The sequence below is a fragment of the Tenrec ecaudatus genome, chromosome 9 (genome assembly GCF_050624435.1).
Source record: "Tenrec ecaudatus isolate mTenEca1 chromosome 9, mTenEca1.hap1, whole genome shotgun sequence".
In the NCBI taxonomy this organism is placed as follows: domain Eukaryota; kingdom Metazoa; phylum Chordata; class Mammalia; order Afrosoricida; family Tenrecidae; genus Tenrec; species Tenrec ecaudatus.
The window spans coordinates 157,539,077-157,558,709 of NC_134538.1; the positions used below are offsets into that span (position 1 = coordinate 157,539,077).

The window sequence follows — 19,633 nt, forward strand, 5'->3', positions numbered from 1 at the left end:
ATGAACAGTGAAAAAAAACCAAACCTACCACCTGCTCTCAGCTCACTCAGCCTCGAGATTCAGCATGCATCAGGGCAGAAGTCTGCTCCGTTAGGTTTTTCAAATTCCAGTTTTGGTGGAAGCATTCATACCCGCACGGCTGCTGCGGCCCACTTCCTGCACCATCACCGTTGACATCGCTTACCTTCGTCACGGGGCGCCACCATTCCGGTGAGCTCGGCCCTAGTTGTTTGACCCCACATAGCCTCCTGTCCCACGTTCACACCTATGTTTACCTGTATGGTTGTCCCTCAGGCCTCATAAGATGAATGTATGTTTTAAGTGCACTTCTCAAAGATGACCTTTTTTTTGTGTGTTAAAGTTTTATTGGCATATAATCCACACAGCATACAATGAAAGAGTGCGATCACATCATGAAGAGTTATACAATCATTGCTGCAGGGACACAGTTCTGTTTTAAAGTTTGACGAGTATCGCAGGTGAGAGTCTTCCAGGTTTCCAGGGGTCCAGCCAGTCTGGACTCTGGGAATTTGAAGTTCTGTTCCACATTTTTGCTGCTTGCCCTTTTCATCAGGACCCATCTGTCGGTCCCGGTTGAAAGGTTTGGCAACAATAGCCTGGTGCTATCCACTTCTGCATTCTTGGCAGGGAAGGCAGTGAGCTACACCGTCCACACCCTCCTCCTCCCCCCTGGTGCTCCCAGGGCGGAGGGACCCACTGCTGGCCCTCGGATGGTTGCCTGCAGGCTTTGAAGACAGACTAGTAGGTGAGAGAACAGAAACCCTAAACATGCCACTGGGCCAACCTAGCGGGATGTCCCATGAAACCAAGACCCTTGTTTGTGGGCTTGCGTTCTCAGGACTGGGTTTGGAGTCTACAGACAACAAAAGCCCAAAGCCCTTTGCAGAGACGCCATGAGGATCAAGGCTCTGCTGGATTCCTTCTGTGAAACCGAAATGTCAGCCGTCTTGCCCTCAGGCAGCCTGTGTGAGCATGTGGGTTACAACGCTGCCCTCACCCCTCCTGGCAGGAGCAGCTGCCCAGAGGGGCTCCCCTGATGCAGAGTGGGGTCATGAGGTTGAATGGTCATGAGTCCTACCCTGACTGTGTTGGTGGGAGGGTCTCGCAGCCTGTCTTGTAAGCTCTCCTGTCTAGCGTCCAATGTGTACCCATCTCCTTCCTGTTTCTGTGTTCCCGCCCGCAACTGTGATGCCTTGATCTGCCACCCATCCTGCTTCTGTGACAGCTCACTCCGTCCTCCGGTGTCCTGTTGAAGCCTCGTAAACCCTTGGCGGCCACGTGACCTCCCTGGTCTGGATGAGCTGTCTCTGTCCTGTTTCAGACGGATGAAATGCTCTCCTTCAGTGACATTCTTGACCCTAGAACCTCGAACCCAAGGGCCACATCCCAGGAGCTGCTCGCTTCCGCAGCAGTTCCTCTGATCCTGGCTGTGAAGACAGCGCTCACACAGCTCTTGCCAAAGCAACTTTTCCAGGGGTCTGTGGACGTTTCTGGAAGCACCGCATACTTCCTGGAAGGGTTGCCGACCCCATCCCGCCCCCAGCCCTCGCCCCAAAGATGCCCCTTGTCACATCACCCCTGGAGTCATGCAGGTGGTTTGAGTGTGGGGCAGAGAAAAGGCCCGGATGAGTGTGCAGGATTTCAAACAGTTTAATGTAACTCCAAGACAAAGTGTGATTACATCTCTACACATATACAATATGCATATGTGAGTTTACAAATTTTAATAACTCGTTTCACCTCAGAGACCGAAAATATGATCAAAAAGAAACTGTGAGTAACAAGCTATAATAACATAGTTCACCACAACGGGACCCCTTTCTCACCCTACAGTTAGTCATATTACAATTAAAATAACTCTATTCTTCTATAATTTTTTCTGTTAAAATCATCTCATAAATTTACAATGCTATTATTAGTTTCCAAGACTAATATAAATTCACTCCATTTTTCTACAACGAAAATGATTATTAATTTAGAAGCACACGACGTCATGATGAAAAAACACAAGCATTTTTAGTAGCAAGAACTTGGATCAGTTAAAGAATGAGTTTTCTTGTAAAACATCCTAAAGCCAAGTAAAATATCCATTCCTGTAACATACCTATGTGACTAAAGGACAGGCTACACAGAGGTCTACATTACATTGGTTTGTCTCCAAAATAAAGAAAGAAAGAAAAGAAAAAAAAAACAAAAGAGAAACCAAAAAGTAGACATTTATAAATAAAAAAAGAGAGGGGACAATTCACAGAGGGGGGAAAAAAAGAGGTTCACGACAAAATACTGTTGCACGCGATAATTTTCACAAAGATTAACGTGGAGTTAACACTTTTTACTACAGAAACCGCACAGTGAAGGGACACAACAGACCAGGCCTTGCTGTCATGGGGCCACTGGGCTGAGATGGTGGGGTGGGGTGGGAGCTGGGTGAGACGGCCTTGGGGAGGGAGCCCTGTCCCTGGGACTGGGCCAGCAGATCCCCTCCCCCTGTTCTCCTTCCAGGGAGAGAGCCCTGATGGCCAGAATGCCCTCGATTCGCAGGCAGGCGGAAGGCAAACATGCCTACAGATCCGTCTCTTCCATCCAAAAGGACACCCTTGTGGGGACCGGATGCACCACCTCAGGCTGCGGCTCAGTACGGCTGGCCAACGGAAATGGGATGGGAAAACCCAGGCGAGGCTCACTGACCTTCTCACCTGTCCATGCCCTTGACTGCAGGGGCGGGGAGGTGACAGCGGAACCCTCGGGGCTGCCCCCACTCACGGTTCTCCTCGGCTGACCACCATCCATGGCCCACCTCCTGGCCCCTCTTCCTCCTCATCCATAAAGCTATCCTTTTCCTATCAGAAATTTGGTTTGAGAGAGAGATATATAGACACACACATATATATCTATATCTATACAGTGATTCTACTAAACTAGAACCTCCGCCGCCGTCCTCCAGCCTGACTTCCTTGTCTCCTGCATTTGGTTAACAACGCACACGCGCAGAGCAGGGGACGCTCGGGGTGGGGCCAGGCATGACTGTGCCATGGGGGCAAGCTTCGGTGGGCAGCCCCTCAGAAATGAGGGGGCGGGTGGGTTTGAAGGGACGGGGAGACACTGCTCGTGGAGGCTGCCCCTACCATTAAGGTTTGCCTTTGAGGGGCTGCTGGGGATGGGTGGGGCGGAAGGAGATGTCACCATTCAGAAGTCACGGAAAAGCTACAGAGGATGCGTGTGGTCAGGCCACTTCCCACTTCCCAAGTTCTTCCTTAAAACCTGAGCCCAACTATTAACATAATAATAATAATAACAACAACAACAACAACAATAAAAGTACGGAAAAGTCCACTGCCCCTTCAACCAAGCCGGTGGACGTAGGTCGGAGGCAAGACCACCCCTTCTCAAGCGGGTGCCAAGCGGGTCCTTCTCCCCATTCCTGGGAGGTTCCTGGGGGTCCTGGGGGGGGGGGGAATGAGGCCAAGGACCTAACTTAAGGAGATCAGCAGCGGGGCCCTTGGGAGAGGGAGGCGGAGCCAGGAGAGGCTCATTGGAGATGGGCTGGAAGAAACCGGAGCCCAGGTGGAAGGCACCCGTCCTGACTACAGCTCACACCCACTCCTCACATTCAACAAGGAGCCAGTTTCCACACCTCTAGGTTTTAAATAAGGGTTAAAGCCCCACAGACAATGACATCCAAGTTCATTTGGTTAATTGACGCTGAGGACAAGACGAACAGACAGAGGAAATCTGAGAGATGTTTGTGAGGCGAGGCAAGATGGGAACTATTACACATGGACATTTCTAACAGAAAACTATGAGACTACCCAGTTGATGAAGTTGCACTGGGGGTGAAATGCATGGAATCGCAAAAAAAAAAAAAATTAAATTAAAAAAGTAAGAAAATAGGCCCCTGGTCTCAAAAGTTTGTAGTGTGAAAGAGCGTATCTGCTAAGAGGAAAGCCTTTTTGACTACACAGACCCAGGCTCTCAGGAAACACCCCCCACAAATGTTTTTATGTCTTTCCCTAGCAGTGCCCGTCCTCATCCCTGAAGATACTCCAAACATGTTTCCCCTTGCGCTGGCCTCCAGTGGACAGCCCTGGGTACCCACTCCCCGCCGCCCCTCACTCTCCTTCCTTCTGCTCAGCAGCACTCACAGCCTCGGAAGGACCCTTCCCAGCATCCCAGGTGCCAAATCTAAGCTTGAGGATGCACACAAAGTCAACGCGTCCCTGGATCTTGTTCGGGGGAGAAAAATGAATCAAGAACAGCAGATGGATGAAAAACCCTGCCAAGCAGTTAACTGAACTACGGTCGGGCCCCCAGAAATAGCAGCTGTCCCTTCAGGGCCTTCTAAGCCCCGGTGTCCTCTCTGGCCTGGCAGCTGGAAGTCAGTGGAGCTATGAAAAAGTTAAATACTTAAGTCATGACACAACAAGGGGCCGGGACCTGTTCTCTCTAGTACCCAGGGACAAGGGGTGTGCACAGCAGACCAGTGGCGATGGGGCTTGGGGTTCCCCTTCCCACTTGGTCTGGGTTTGCTTGTTACATCCTTGTAGATTACATGGACCAGTGACATGGAAGGGCACATTTGCCTGTGACCAAAGAGAGTGCTGCCAGGGCTTGGAGGTGTCAGTTACAAGCAGAAGGTTTTCAAGGTACCAGCCTAAATGTAAACTAGAACCCATGTAGCCAGAAGGATGCTCACAAGAGCCCACAGCTGATTCCAGAGGGAACGCCCGGAGATCGCGGCTCTTCTGGGGTCTCGGAAGGCCACATGACTTTCACAGCAGCTAAAATGGTATGTGCTCAACACGGGCACCGGCATCACAGTCCATGACACCGCACCAAGGGTCACTAGCTCCTTGATTTTTAAGATTTCTGTAAAGATGAGCTATTTTTGGAATTCAGTTAAGCAACAATGGCTGGGGTGCTGGCTGGGGGGTAGGGTGCCGAGGAGGGGGGCGGGTGCAATTCATTATTTTCAGTTCACGTACAGTTCCTACACCAAGCTGGCGATGTGATTTTAAAGAAACGCTAACACCAGGATGAATGCCCACATTTGAGGTAATTATTGCCATTAGGTCACAGTTTGTGTAAGAGGATGCTTCTAAAACCTTCTTTAGAAAAAAAATCTGCGGGCGTTCCGGAAGATTCCAGAATACCTATAGCAACCAACCAGGATCTCAAATCCTGATTAGCTGGGTTTGCTTCCAATGGAGTCAAAGTTCCAGAGGATCCCAGAACGTGTGTAAACGACCTAAGAATTTAGGCAAACAAGCCTGGAGCCAGTCTAACAGAGTTTTTAAGAGACAACAAACAAGCAACCCAACATCGGAGGAGATGGCTCCTAACAAATGACATGTATCTAAATGAAAGATCTAGTCCCAAAGCATATGTAGAGTCTAACCACCTTTCAAGCAAAATTTAAAAGCGTGTCAGCATTACTTTCCTTGGAGCCCAGCAGCTGTGCAGCTTTTCTCTGTTCCTGCAACTGTGACTTGCCGTTTCTCCGAAAGTTTTGTTTGGCCCCTGACCCTTTAAGTCCTGTTCCCCACCCACCCTTTAAAAACAAAGCCAAACAGCCCCAGACCCCAAACCAAACAACACAACAGAAGGGAAGAGGAAGCAGGAGGAAGTTCCTGGGCACCAAAGCCACACGCCAGAATGTACACACGCTTGGTGTGGTCCCTCGCCTGGCTCCCTCCGAGAGCTGACGAGGGGCATCTATTGCCGAGATCTGAGTTAGTTGTGGTGATGTTTATCAGTGCAGTAAAAAATAGAATTTTGAAAAAAAATATATATACTTTTAGTATTGCCTTTCTAGAATGGACCATTAATGAGGAAACGTTATTTCAAAAAATAAAACACAAACGGAACGGGAGAAAAGACTCTTTTTCACGCTTCCAAGAGTTTGGGCTAGCAGCGCTGCTTGAGCCCCAGTGCACACTGGAGAGAAACCGAAAATGGATTCTACTCTGCGACCCGCAAGAGCCTCTCCGAAGGTTTTCTCAACAAGTTACATAAGCTGGGGGCGGGGGTGGGGTGGGGGGGCACGCTTCCACCTGCGTCGACTAGGGAGCCGACTCCCTCATTGCATTGACCTTCTGCTGAGTTTCAGCGTGGAGTGGCGTGAGGCTCGCGGTCCTCACAGGCCCTTCTCAGCACAAACTCACAGGAGGTGGTGGGGGCAGCTGGTTGGGACCACTGTGCTGGGGCTGGACAGCTGGGTCCCTGCCCGGGCTCTGCTGGGTGCTGGCCTTGGGATCCTGAGGAGGTCCCGGAGCTCTCAGGCCAGTTGTCCCCGCTGTCGGGAAGCTACGATCGGTGATCTCACGGGCTGAGGGACGGGCAGCTTTTAGCACAGTGTTTGGCACACAGCAAGGGGGACTCCCATCGAATGGTTCCAGAGAAATGGGTGGCTGCTTGGTGCTGTTAATTACAAAAGTAACAAAGCAAAACAAAAACCAAGGCCCGGTGAGCAGAAGCCACATTACAAACGTGGGGATTTGGGGCTACCATTGCTGCACCTTTCTTTTAACACATGCCACTTGCTCAGCGGGTCAGCTTCCTCGTTTCGGGGGGCGGGGCAGGCAGGCGAGGGGCTGTGAGCCTTCAGTAACTGCGGCGATCAGAGACTGGTAGGGACTCCCTGGGTGCTGCACACTTGGCTCCCACTGAGACAAAGTTGGGTGGGTTGAGCCCACCCAGAGGCCGTGGAAGAAAGGCCTGGCAATTCCACATCTGAAAACCAACCACGAAACACCTAAGCAGCACAGTCCTATTCTGCTACGCCTGGGCCGCCACGAGGCAGTCAACACAACTGCAGCCGTGGGTTCGCTTTTTAAAAGGAGAGGCAAGAAAAGGAGAGAGAGAGAGAGAGAGAGAGAGAGAGATATCACAGAGCATTTTTTGGCGGAGTCTCAGACCAGTGGCTGCCAAAGATTTGAGGGGGTTCTTGTGAGATGCCCAGACAACTCCCCAGTGGGCTGGGTGCTCAGTGAATCACCCTCTTATGTCACTCTCCGTGGGCCTGAGGGGAGACCCCACCAGCCAGGTGCTCTCTTGAACTCCAGAACAGGGGCCTCTGCTGGGTCGGGTGGGTACCATGAACATCGGTGCTGGAAGCCTTCCCGTGTGTCTTCTGCATCTAAAGAGGCTCTGGTTCCCGACAGAATGCCAGGGGACCTTCTCTGTGGCGGTGAGAAGAGCGAGTCCTAAGGCATCACCGTGGAAAAGGACTGGCAGTGGCGGGAGGCCCCCGGGTGCTCAACCCCGCACAGCCGGCCGCCTGGCAGAGGTGAGAGAGGGGTGGGCACAAATTCGACGAGATGAAGAGCCATCGGAACACGAGTTGGGACTGAATTTCGAGGAAGGACGGCACTCTGGAGCCCCCGACTAGAGATGACGTTATTGCCCAGAGGGGAGACGGAAAGCCATCTTGGCCTTAGGTCTCAGAGTTTCTTTGGCTAAAAGAAGGGGCAGGTTTAGCTTCTGGGGTCAGTTTGGTGAGGACAGCTCCCACCTGCTCATTTGAGGCCTCCCTGCTGGGCCGGCAGAGGTCAGGAGCGAGAGGGGGAAACAGACAGGGTGTGGGGTGGAGGCCCTGGAGGGAAGGCGGGGTGGGCCGGGAAGGATCCTTGCCTTTCTGAGGAATTGTCTTAACCTAGTGATGTTCTTCTCTCTGGTTTCTGTCACAGGTCACCACGGCCCGGCGCCCAACACCGCCCGGGACTGAGAGCCAGGCCGGGGCTGGGGAGGCATTGCGCTTTATCAACCATGAACCATCTGAAAGACTTCCGGAAGCCTCCTCATTGCCCTTCTCCAGTTTCCAAGACCGTCTGCTCCACGCACTCGCACGCACTCACACACCCAAACCCTCTGCCGCCAGCTTGTTCAGAAATGAGCGTCTGCAATCCCACTGGCCCGCTCCAGGGCAACATCCCTTCCTCACACCCAACAACCTGCTGTGTTGAGTCTTCTGGTGGGGAGAGGGGGACACCTACGGGGGGCGGTGTGTGTCTCTTAGCCGCCCTCAGAGAGGACAGGCCACACAGCGCCACCCACCAACCCTTCTCCCCGCTGAGTCAGCCCTGCCGGGATCCACCTTCGTGTCCACTGGCATTGTGCCCACACCTTGGCCTGCTCACCCCAGCCCTTGGAAATGGGCATGGCATCAGAGACGAGAGCCAGCCGGTTAGCAGCAAGCCACCCTCCAGGGTACCAGTGTGAGAGCTCTCCACCTGTCCTTCCACCTTCCCTGGCCACTGCCGTCCTCACGGCAGGTCTTCACGGAGGCCCCAGTTATGCCTGAAGACTTGCTGACATTCCTCCAGGGGGGCCAGGTCTGGGCTCGTGGTGGGAGTCCAGGGTCCCTGCTCATCCGTCAGGGGAGGGTCTGGCCTCCTTGCTGGGACCCTCTCCTGGGATCTCTGATCCACACCTCTGCGGGAGGGGATGCTGGAGAGGCGGTCAGGTGAGGGAAGGGAGGGTGCAGGGATGTCTTCAGACACTGGGGGTGGGGCAGCCAGACTGACCTCTTTTTCCTTCCTGCAGAGAACGCGCCCGTATAAACCCTCTTCCTCCACGGCCAGTGCTGGAAGGCTTTGCCAAGGAGCCCATTTGGGGTAGGCGGGTGGGTGGCAGGCTGCTGCGGCCGAGCAGTGCTTCATGGCAGTGACCCCTTGGTGGGCGTGGCACCACGTGTGAAAGGCTGTGGGTCTGGGTCCCACCCATCAACTACCATTTGGTCACTGCTTTCTTTTGTCTTCAGACCGGGTGCTAGGAGGGTGTGCGGGGGAGAGGCAGCACTGCTACCAAGGGAGGGAGGATGAACTGAGACCACTTGCCCATCCATCACGGTGACATCAGTTCATCACCCCCCAGAGGCTCTAGGAGGGGTCAACTGTCTGTGCACAGAAGGACATAAGCCACCATCCTGGTGTGTGACGGGAACAGGTGTGTGCTAGCTCTGGGCAGAGGGGGTTTTTCTTCGGGATAGGTAAAGCAGCAGAGGTGGGGTGACTAAACTTTGAGGGTTAGAGGAGGGTTTGGCGATGGGGGCCACCCCCCCTCCCTCAGAGTTGTCACAGCCCATGGGGAATCCAGAGGGACACAGGGCAGAACGGAGGTGATGGCAACAACTGTACCCCTCCCCCCAGTCTCACAAGTCAGACATCTGGGTGTCCCTCTGTCTACTCACACGCTCACAGACAGAACCAGTCCACAGGTGAACACCTCAGAATAAATGCGCTTTCAAACCCCTTCCCCCACACACCCCCAGGAACGACAAGCTTGACAATGGCAAAGACCCCAAACAACTCCTCCTACAATGACATCGCACTCACTCCTGCTGGGGAGAGGAGGATGGGTGGGGGGTGGGGGGGTCGGTGGGGACAAGGAACAGGCTAGTCCTGTCAAGTGGGCTGAGCATGGACTTCAGACTGGAAGGGTGGCTGTGGTTTCTGCTCAGAGGTCTGTCTGGAGAGGCTGCAGCTGGCTAGGATGGGCATCCAGGAAGCCACCCGATAAGGCAAACGGAAGGTCACCTAGAGCCATGACATTGGTCTGAGACATGGCTGCCACCTGGCTGCCAGGTGGGACCTGTGACCGGCGTCTCCCAGGCTGGTGTGTGTGTGTGTGTGGGGGGAGGGGGGCTCTGGCTCCTGTGTCCAAGGAAAGCTTGACCCTCACTGACCATTTCCCCCGACAGTCCACCTCGGGACAAAGACACATTACTATGGTCACCAAGAGGAGAGTCGGGTTGGCCGGCCAACCTCCTTCACCGTCTACAGAAACGTTGGGTCGTGAGATTCCCCCAGCCAGGGACACGTGCTCCAGGGTGGGGACCCCTTCTTTGTAAGGTCAGGAGGGCTCACTGTGGGGCAGGGGTGGGGTTTTCCAGCGTTACTTCACAGCTAAGAAATAAGGTAGCAGCTTCAAGGCTGAGTGGGATGAAGTCGGGGTTCCCCGCACACATTCCTTTCACAGTAGGTCATTCGGGGAGGCCTCAGACTGGGTGGAGGGACCCCCAAAGTTCCCCCCACACCCGCGCCCCCAGTGGACACCTCCCTCTGCCCTCAGGGGTCGTTAGCCAAGAATGACAAGTAGAGCCAACCCCACCCGGGCCCCCGGCGGTGTTCCAAGCCTGAGAAAAGGTCGAGAATGCGTCTGGGGTGGCAGAGGGTGAAGGGCACATTTCGTCGGAAACGGTCACTGCCAGTGGGTATGTTTCCCAAAGTGCTGTGGGCGACCCCTGCTCCCGGAGACCCTCGCAGTAACCCTCCTTTCAGACCTCCCCAAACACAAAACCAGCCGCGCCTGGCTGGGGCCATGACCCCTTGTGGTCCTGTGATGTGGCCAGGCTGCCTTCTCCCTGCTGTGGGTGGCCTGGGGGGCGGTCACGATGGGCTGGCTGCATCTTGTCCCAACACCCCAGCGCGGAAGCAAGCAGGGCGAGGCCGCAGCACTTGGTGCACAGCGTCAAGACCATGACCGTGATGCCCCGCCCCACAGAACTCACTCAAGCCACGCCCACGGCCCCATGCTCCGGCCTCCGTCTCAGGCCCGCAGGCTGCCCACACCCTTCTGTGACAGCGCGAGGCGACACGACTAAGGGACACACGAGATACGAGGCGCCCCAGGGAAGGCTGGAGGAGAAGGTCCCAAGAGCACGGGCCGCGGTGGCTGCTTGGCGTCCCAGCGGCGGTGGCCCTGGACGCGGCTGCCCTTCCGTAAGGCACTAGGAGGGAGATGTAAATCCAGGACTGGGAGGGCGGTCAGGGCCACGACGCGCGCGCGCACGCACGCACGCACGCACGCACGAGCTCACGCGCGCGCGCGCACACACACGCGCGCCCGGGCCACTCCGCGGGGCACCCGCCTGGGGGAAGTCACTCATCTTTGTGCAGTCGCATTGAGGAATCGTCTGTTGGTATCGCTGGAGCGGAGCTCGAACTGGACGATGCGGGGGCAGAATGCTACATCCTACTCTGGGGGGGCCGCCGGGGACGACCGCCAGCCCTCCGCTGCGCCACTAGGGGGTCGCACCAAACCGAACCTAAACCCTTGGAAGAAAGGAACGCAACCTCGCCACGTTTTTAGGAATCACATTGCTTAGGGATTTGTCCAGAGCGGGCAGGAAGGCCAGCTAGCCCCTCTCCGGGGCTCTCCACCCCGAAACCAGACGTCTCTGCGTCTGCCTCTCACACCCCAACCCTACCCCCTCCCCAAACATCAGCCTCGCCAGGGCTCAGCCTGGCACTCAGAGTTCTGGAAAAATCCCTAATGCTTACGTTGAATTCATTAAAAATCTATTGGATCTCCACAGCCGGCGGCGTCCCTGGCAGCAAACACTTCCAACGTCACCTGCTGCCCTAAGAAAATAGTCTTTGAGAAGTTCATAGATTAAAGTTCTTCAGATCCTGGGACCCGCCCTTCTCCCCGCCCCCCTGCTTCCGGAATCTTCCGCAATGCCCCGTCTCTGTGCCCGCTGGGTGCAGAGTGGGCTGAGAGCTGGATGTGTTCCTTACGCTGGACGCCTTTCTTTTTCTTCTTTCTTCCTTTTTAACATAAAAAGCATAGATCTCCCCCCACCCCACCCAAATCCCCTCTTTTTAAAACGTCTCTCCTCCACTCTGAGTCATTTCCTTCTTGGTTCACGTTTCCGTCTGCCCGCCCCTGCTCCCTGTACCCTGCCCCGTCTGTGTGGCAGGGTCTTCAGTATGCATTGCCCCCCACCCCGGCCGCTGGCCGCCCCCTCCCCAGCGTTTATAGGTAAGGGTACTGGTTGACCTTGGCGGGACTCAGCGGGTATCCAGTGTAGACGGTAGAGGCCGGCGAGGCGCTGATGTAGGTCTGGTGGGCGAACTGGGCAGGGTATTGACTCGGGTGGAGGGTGGGCGAGGGCAGCACCCGTGGACCCATGCTCACGGGCACCTGGTGGACGATGCTGGCGGGGTAGGCGGTGTGCTGCACAGGGTGGCGGGCTGAGCCCTGGGAGGCCACCAGGTGGGCCACTGTGCCGGTGGAGCCCAGGGCCGCGGGGGCCGTGTACGTGTACAGGTGAGGCTGGGCTGGGAGGTGGGCAGCAGCCGCAGCGGCCAGGTGGGGGTGAACTGCGCCGTGGCTGGGGCTGTTGTGTGGGAAGGAGTAGGGGGCTTGGGCCATCGTGGGGGCGATATAGGCCTGCTGCCTGCGGTGGCTCCCTGCTCGGTCTGCGCTGATGTGCTGCTGGGCCTGCAGGAGGCAAAGAGGGGGTGATTGAGGGGGAGTGCATAAAACTAGAGCCATGCTGCCTGCTCCTGTCAGGGGGCACAATGTCTGGGCCAGGCAGTGGCAGAATCCCCACAGGTGCCCAGTACACTGCTCTGAGCCAAGGGGGCCTTCATTTAAGGGGGCCTGTTGATGGCAGACTTGAACCCTTAGCTGCATGCGCTTCTATGATCCCCCCAAAACAAACAAACAAAAAAACTCCCAGGCAAGCCAGCCACACAGCTGCCACCTCCAGTGACCACCCAGGGGCAGGACCCGAGTCCCTCCCAGCCTGAACAACAGCTCCTGCTTAGCTCCTTTACTGGGGCCTCTCAACGTGGCAGTCAACCTCTGTCTGGGTCTCAGGCCAGCTGCATGGGGACAGCCCTCCCCCCCACACCCTGGCCGCCCTCTTCCCCATTTTTAAGCTCTGGCATCAGGGTGCTGTGTTCTGAACCACTTGGGGTTTGCTCTCCACCCTCCACCCTCAGGAAGGAGGCACTTTCGGGTGGTCCTGTCCTTACCCGGCTGCCCTGGTGGTGGTGGGTGGGTGGGGGGGCGCTCACCTGGCTGAGATTCAGAGGCTGCTGCTGGAAGTGTGGTCCTGGCCGTGGTTGCCTGTAGGTAATGGCTCCAGATGAGGTCCCTGATGTGTGGCCGCTGGTGGAGGTCACGTTGCTGGAGGACTTGGACTTGTAGAAGGATGAGTGGTGGCCAGCGCTGACTGTTGGGAGGAGAGGCCACTGGTTAGCTGGGTGGAATGGGAGGGACACGGGACGAGGTGCCCAGTAGAGAGTCTGTGGGCTTGTGGAACAAGCACATTTGAGGCCAGCTCCCTGGGGCCTGGGACCATGGTGCCTTGCTTGGTGCCACACTGGTAACCGGGCGCTGGGCACATCATGAGCCTCAACGCTGTCTGGGTCTCTGAGGGTGGGATGGAGCAGAGGGAAATGGGTGAGTGTCAGGGAAGTGGCTTGAGTCACAGCCAGAGACTATAGGCCCCAATAGCCCTCTGGGAGGGGCCATTCCTGCTACCAGGGACAGGGCAGAGCACTCCTGGAGGTCAAGTGTTTGGAATATAAAAGACTTTCATTCCTTCTACTTTCTACGGGTCCAGGCCTGTTTTGGACTTATCTTTCCTCCGCCGCCTGGTGAGAGTCACGGAAAATCTAAGAAGCAGAGGGGAGAAGGATGTCCTTTGTGCTTCGTCAGGGCCTCCCCCAGCGTAGGGTGAGCGTTAGGGTGGGGCTGTCAGCTGAGACTCAGAGAAGCATTGTTGGTGTAAGGTGCCATCAAGGGAGATCCAGCTCATAGCGACTCTGTGTACAACAGAGTGGGACACTGCCCGGTCCTGTGCCGTCCTCACCATGGTCCTTATGTTGGACCCCACTGTTGAAGCCACCGTGTCCGTCCATCTCCTGGGTGGGCTTCCTCTTCTTCACCCATCTTCGGCTTGACCCAGCATCATGGCCCGTCTAAAGTACTGAGATGATGTCTCCCAATTCTGGCTTCTAAGCAGCATTCTGGCTCTGCTTCTCCTACGACAGATTTGTTTGTCCTGGCGGCCCAGGGCGCTCTCACAGCCACCACCAGCACCGCCATTCCACTGCGCTGGAGTTCCTGTGATCTCCGTATTCACTCTGCGATTGCCATGCACCGCAGGGCACTGGAAAGCCCATCGCCTGGGCCAGGCGCACTTTTCAAAGTGACGTATTTGCTCTTCAGCACTTTGAAGCGGTCTTGTGCAGCTGATTCCCCTAACGCAGTGCATCATTTGATTTCTCCAGTGCAGCTTCCATGAACATGGCTGTGGATCCAAGCCAAACGAAACAAACCCCGACAACGTGAATCTTTTCTCCATTTGTTATGCTATCATCTTCCGGTCCAACTGGGAGGATTTGGGGTTTCCTTACACGGAGTTTTAATTCACACTGAGGACCGCACTGCTTGATTTTCATCGGCAAGTGCTTCAAGTCGTCGCACTTTCAGAAAGCATGGCTATGTCATCTGCACACTACTGGTTGTTAGTAAGTCTTCCTCTAATCCTCATGCTCCTCTCTTCTTCTAATCCAGCTTCTCTGGCGATCTGCTCTGCACACAGGCTGAATAAGTGTGGTGAGAGGCGACAACCCTGGCACACACCTTTCCTGACTTTAAACCCCGCACTGTTCCCTGGTTCTGTTCTCACCGCTGCCTCTTGGTCCATGTACAAGGTCTGAACGAGCAAAGTGAAGCGTTCCAGAATTCCCATTTTTCTCAAGGTTATTCAGGGTTTGTTATGGCCCTGTGGTAGTTACATCATCTGTTGTCAATATGAGACTTAAGAGTGAAGGGGTGGAGTTTAGCCTGTCAGTCAGGTCGCAGCTTGATGACCTCATTTGGAGGCACTATGGAGATAAATAGCTTGTTGGAGATGGGACACATGCTCACTCCCTGGGAGACATTACTGAGGACCAGCCTGATGGAGCTACACTGATGCAGCCAGAGCCCTGGAGCTGGAGGAGCCACGTGGAGACAGACCCCTGTCAGCACTGAGATGCCTTCACTGCCACTGGAACCACAAGACTTTCCACCCACTGGCCTGGGATCTTCCTGCATTGCATGTGTTGCATAAGTTTCAAGAGGAATTTATAGATTGATATCAGGCATAAGGGCTAATATCAGACTTAAGGACTTGATCTGGGCTGTTTTCTCAACATTTAATTGCTCTTGTATATAAAGCTCTTTCTTACACACCTATGTGTGTCTATGAGTTTGTTTCTCTAGTCTACCCGGACTGACACAGGTCCACACAGTCAAATGCCTTTGCAGCGTCCAAAGAACACCAGTCACCATCTTTCTGCTAGTCTCTGTTTTCAGCCAAGATTCATCTGACACCGGCAACGATGCCCATAGCGCCATGTGCTTTTCTGTAGCCGTCTTCCAAATTTATTGGCATGGATGAGTCAGTGTTTCTGGGCCTTCCTCAGCTTGTTGACACCTTTCGATTAGTCTTTGGTGACCCACCAATTCCAGACACACAGTGATGACCAAGCAGGGTGTGGGAATAGTCTCCATGAACAAGAGCCCAAGAGCTCCCTGAGGCACCAGGAGGAACAGGATGAGGGTGCTGACGGGGAACCAGCCATCTTTGCCAGCTTCTGTGAAGAGCCATCCGTGCTGGCTGCCTCTCAGCACGGCGGGTCTGGGGCTCGAAGGGCAGGGTGCCTACTGTGAAGGACACCCTGCAGGGGTGGGTGTGGCTGCACACTGGGTGCTCGCCTGCCTCTCCACTCTCCCCAGAGTACAGATGACTGAAGGTCCAGATGAATAATCCAGGCACTATGGAAAAGGCCACCCACTGTCCCTGAGAAGACTGTGTGGAAGGTGCCCAGTGTCGGGGTGCACAAGAGGAGAGGCACAGGCAGGGCCCGAGGCTTCTGAGAGCTGGCCAGGATGTCTGAAGCAGGTCCCCGGTGGTGCTCAGCACATGTTCAGGGCCCCCAGCGTGGGCTCTTGGCTATCTTTACCCATCTCCTGGCTGAGGCAGGGATCCCAGGCGGGATGGACTCTGGGAGTCACATGGGGAAGGCAGTGTGCCAGGAGCACCAGGGCCTGGTCCCGGCCAGTTCCCTTGCTGGACTTGCACCCCATCCCACGCCCTTCCAGTAACTCCATTTGGGTGCTGTCCGGAGGAGGCTCTTGGAGACTTGGCTCCAGGTGCTGTCCTCAGGGACTCTCCCTGACCTGAGACCACAGAAGGCTAGGGGGGAGGAAGGATGGACAGGCAGTCTTCCTCCGGACTGTAGTCATTGCAGGGAGACCATGGTCCCTGGCAAGCTGCGATTCCTGGTTCCAGGGGCCAGCACAGGGACCCGCAGCCCTGTAAAGCAGCGGTTCTTAACCTGTGAGTCGAGAACCCTTTGGGGGTGGAACGACACTTTCAGAGGGGTTGCCCGATTCATAGCAGTAGCAAAATGACAGTGATGAAGTAGCAACGAAAATAGCTTTATGGTTGCATGAGGAGCTGTCCGAAAGGGTCACAGCATTGGGAAGGCTGAGAACCACTGCCATGACGGACAGACAGCTGCAGGCCTGGGGTGGTGCTGTGCTCAGGGCATGGTGGGTTCTGGGACTCCGGAGCCACCAGGAATCTCTCCATAGACAGCAGCACATCGGTGCTCGAGGGACACCCGCTGTCATGGTTGGCTGCCACTCGTAGCCGCCCCGCTGGGTTTCCACAGCTGAACGTCTTTGCAGAAATGGACACCACAGCGGCTGGTGGGTTTGACCCGCTGACCTGTTTGCTTGCAGCAAGTGGTTTAACCACACTGCACCACCAGGCTGGCTTTTACTGGGAGTAACTTTTGTAATTCTTAGTATTTGTCTGAATGTCCCTTGTGTTCCTTGGCCATCTGGGTGGTTTTTAAGATTTGACTCCCAATAGAATGAAATGAGGCGCCCCGGTGGTGCAGTGGTTAGCAGCAAGGATGGGTGGCTCGGGACCACTAGCTCCATGGGAAGAAGAGGTGGCAGCTGCTTATGAGAGAAACCGCAACCTAGGCCGTTCTACCACCTCCTACAGGGCGCCGAGTTGGAAGTGACTCAATGGCAGTAGGGGTTCACAGGTTAATGCCTGGCGCTTCGAAGGACAGCCTTGTCAGTCAACTTCCGAAAAAACAAAACCACCAGACTCACTGCTGCTGAGCTGATTCTGATGCATGGTAATCCTAGCAAACAGGGCAGAGCTGCCGCTGGGGGTTTCTGAGACTGCGACTCTTTACAGAAGTACAAAGCCTCGTTTTCCCCCCAGGGAGCAAATGGTGGCTTTGAACTCCTCACCTCGAGGTGAGCAGTCTAGCACGTAACCACTATGCCACCAGGGCTCTGAGAAACTAGCCACTTCAACCCCGCGGAGCACAGTTCTACTTGACCACAAGGGTGGTGGGCTTGAGGCCAGCAGCAGGACACAGTGCCCCACCCCCGAGAAGCTGCCCTCCCCCGTTACCTGGCGCGAGGCCGTCACACTCCACCAGCACCTCGCTGGCCTGGGTCTTCAGAGGGGGCACGATGATGGTCCTGGGGTTGCCGGAGCAGTGGCTGTCCAGGCCGCCCTTGCTGTCAAAGGCGTGGCTGCTGCCGTGGCCGGCCCGCTGCTGCCCCGCCGAGTAGGGGCTGTTGTTGCTGGAGGAGTCGGAGTAGGGGGAGTCGTGGACCGTGACACAGCTGATGACGTTCTTCCGCTGCTTGGAGACGCTACTGGAAGGACAGGGGTGCAGAGGGAGGTGGGCGCCGCTCAGGCAGAGGCTCCCCAGCCCAGCTGCTGCCAGGTGTGAAGGGCTGGTGCCCGTGGGGGACTGGTGGGAGCTAAGCCCCAGGGATGCACCCAGAGTTCAGGCGTGCAGTGAGCCCAGCCCAGGGCCACTGGGATGAGCATCTAGTAAAGGTGGGGGGCGGGGGAGGGTGTTGGGCGGCAGGCAGCAGGAGCCTGGGAACTGGCGGCCTGGTCTAGGGGGTCAACCTGCTGAAGAGGAAACTGTGAGCTTAGCCTGGGGCCTGTGACATGCAGAAAGGGCACGGGGTTTCTAGGGGGACCCAGGACAGGCTACAGGGGTTGGGGGGAAGGTAAGGGAAGGTAAGGTCTGAGGAGGGTGGTGGGAAGGTCTAAAGAGGGAAAAGACAAGTCTGGGGAGGGAGGTGCTTTTTGAGGAATGGCAGGTTCTGAGGAGGGAGACACAGTCGTAAGGTGACCAGATTTTAACATTTGTAAAGCGGGACACCATTGATAAAACTCATATCCTGGTGAAATAGCCACAGGGCAGCCGAAAACCGTATACCCTTTAAAAAGGGACTTTTTAAAATGCTGCGGGACGTGGGAAAAATTGTTTAAAAGCGGACACCTGGTCACCTTATGACTTAGTGGGGAGCCAGTAAGGTCTGAGGAACCGTTTGTGCTGGGTCTACACCCTCTGCATCTTTGCAGGATCTGTGGGCAAAGGGGCAGTCATGGTCTGGGCCAGGCGAGGGTGCTTCCACACTGCCCTGGGCTGCTCACAGTAGCGGGGTGGAGGACGTGGTGTCTCTGGAAGCTGTCCTGTGTGCCTCCAAGCCCCGGGAGGCTGGTAGGAGGACGACAATTGGATGCACTGGGTTACCGGGTAAAGTTCTAAAAACGGACCTTATTAATGTGTTTTCATGCATTGATCATTTATTTTTAGGAAAGATTGACTGCTGAGGACAGATGGTCTGCTGCCGTCCCACTTGATGGCAGCCCTATTTCTAGAACGTCTCATAGGGGTGCAGTGGCTGTACGGTTGCCTGTCCAAGGTCACACGGAAGTGACAGGGCCTGCCCAAGGTCACACGGAAGTGACAGAGCCCCTGGGGGAGTTCTGGAGCTCCACCAACAAGGGCAGTGTCAGGCCGAGTGGGGGCACTGCCCTGAGAAGCTGGCTATAGCCTGGTGACTGAGGGGCTTGGGTGGGGTGCCCTCTCGAAGGCCCTGGTGCCACCACCGTGATGTTTTCTGGGTTCTGTCTGGCAGGTCATATCTAGGATGGACATTCTCAGGGGCTGCAGAAGAGCAGAAAAGGTCCCTCTGGCTCCGAGTGGAATTCACCTCCCCCCCTCCCCGCCCACCCTGTGGTAGCACTGCCTTCAGCATGAGCCGAGGTGGCTGAGGACAGGCCGCATCCTCTCTCAGTGACTTGGCGCCTCCTTGGGAAAAATGTAGACTCAGACAGTACCCACTACCCAGGACCTTTCTGGAAAAATCGAGTGAGGCCTCTACTCAACATAAACAAGTCCTTTCTGATAGCCAGAGCTGCCAGAGATAGGCTCGTTCACGAACCCCGGGCTTCCCGGCACGATGGGGCATGTGGCTGTCCTCGCTGTCAGCTCAAGTAGAGAGGGGCCCGGCTTGCTCAGCAAGTTTGAGGGTCCTCAAATCAAAATCCCCGATAAATATTTAAATCAGATCTGCCTTACTACTTAATTCTGAGGGCCCCTGCGAATGCTCTCTTCACTGTAGCCTAAGTATAGTTAGTTTTCCGTCTGCAGGCCAATTCTCCAGCCACAGTGGGAGTCACCTTTGGGAATTCATGGTCTTTCAGGTAGCAGACAGGGCTGGCATCAGGAGCCAGAACTGCAGGGACGTGGTGGAGCCGAGGTCGGCACACACAAGGTGGGGATGGAGATGCTCACTGTGAGGGAGGAGAGAGCAGTGTTCTGCTAGAACTGGATCAGTCTAGAGCTGTCCCGAGCTCCCTGTGGCTACACTTGGGGGCTCACTTCATCTGAGGGGAGCCCTCTCTGTCACCCCTGCCCATTTCAGACCCATCTCCCTGGCTTCTTGCTTTCCCCTTGATGACCAGCTGCTCTGCCGGTCTGATCCCACT

General features: G+C 55.5%; 1 protein-coding gene across 3 annotated transcripts in view; it reads right to left on the reverse strand.

The window, feature by feature from the left end:
* Positions 1–1,617: 1,617 nt before the first annotated feature.
* Positions 1,618–19,633, reverse strand: part of HIPK2 (homeodomain interacting protein kinase 2) — a 118,010-nt gene continuing 99,994 nt past the window's right edge. For 2 of the 3 annotated variants that reach the window (XM_075558733.1, XM_075558731.1), the window contains exons 13-15: positions 17,246–17,496; positions 12,825–12,982; positions 1,618–12,243 (exon numbers count right to left, since the gene is read on the reverse strand). In XM_075558733.1, coding sequence (XP_075414848.1) covers positions 11,776–12,243; positions 12,825–12,982; positions 17,246–17,496 — 877 coding nt within the window. In that variant the 3' untranslated portion in view covers positions 1,618–11,775. The remainder of the gene's footprint in view (positions 12,244–12,824; positions 12,983–17,245; positions 17,497–19,633) is intronic. The other variant, XM_075558732.1, reaches the window with a different exon arrangement.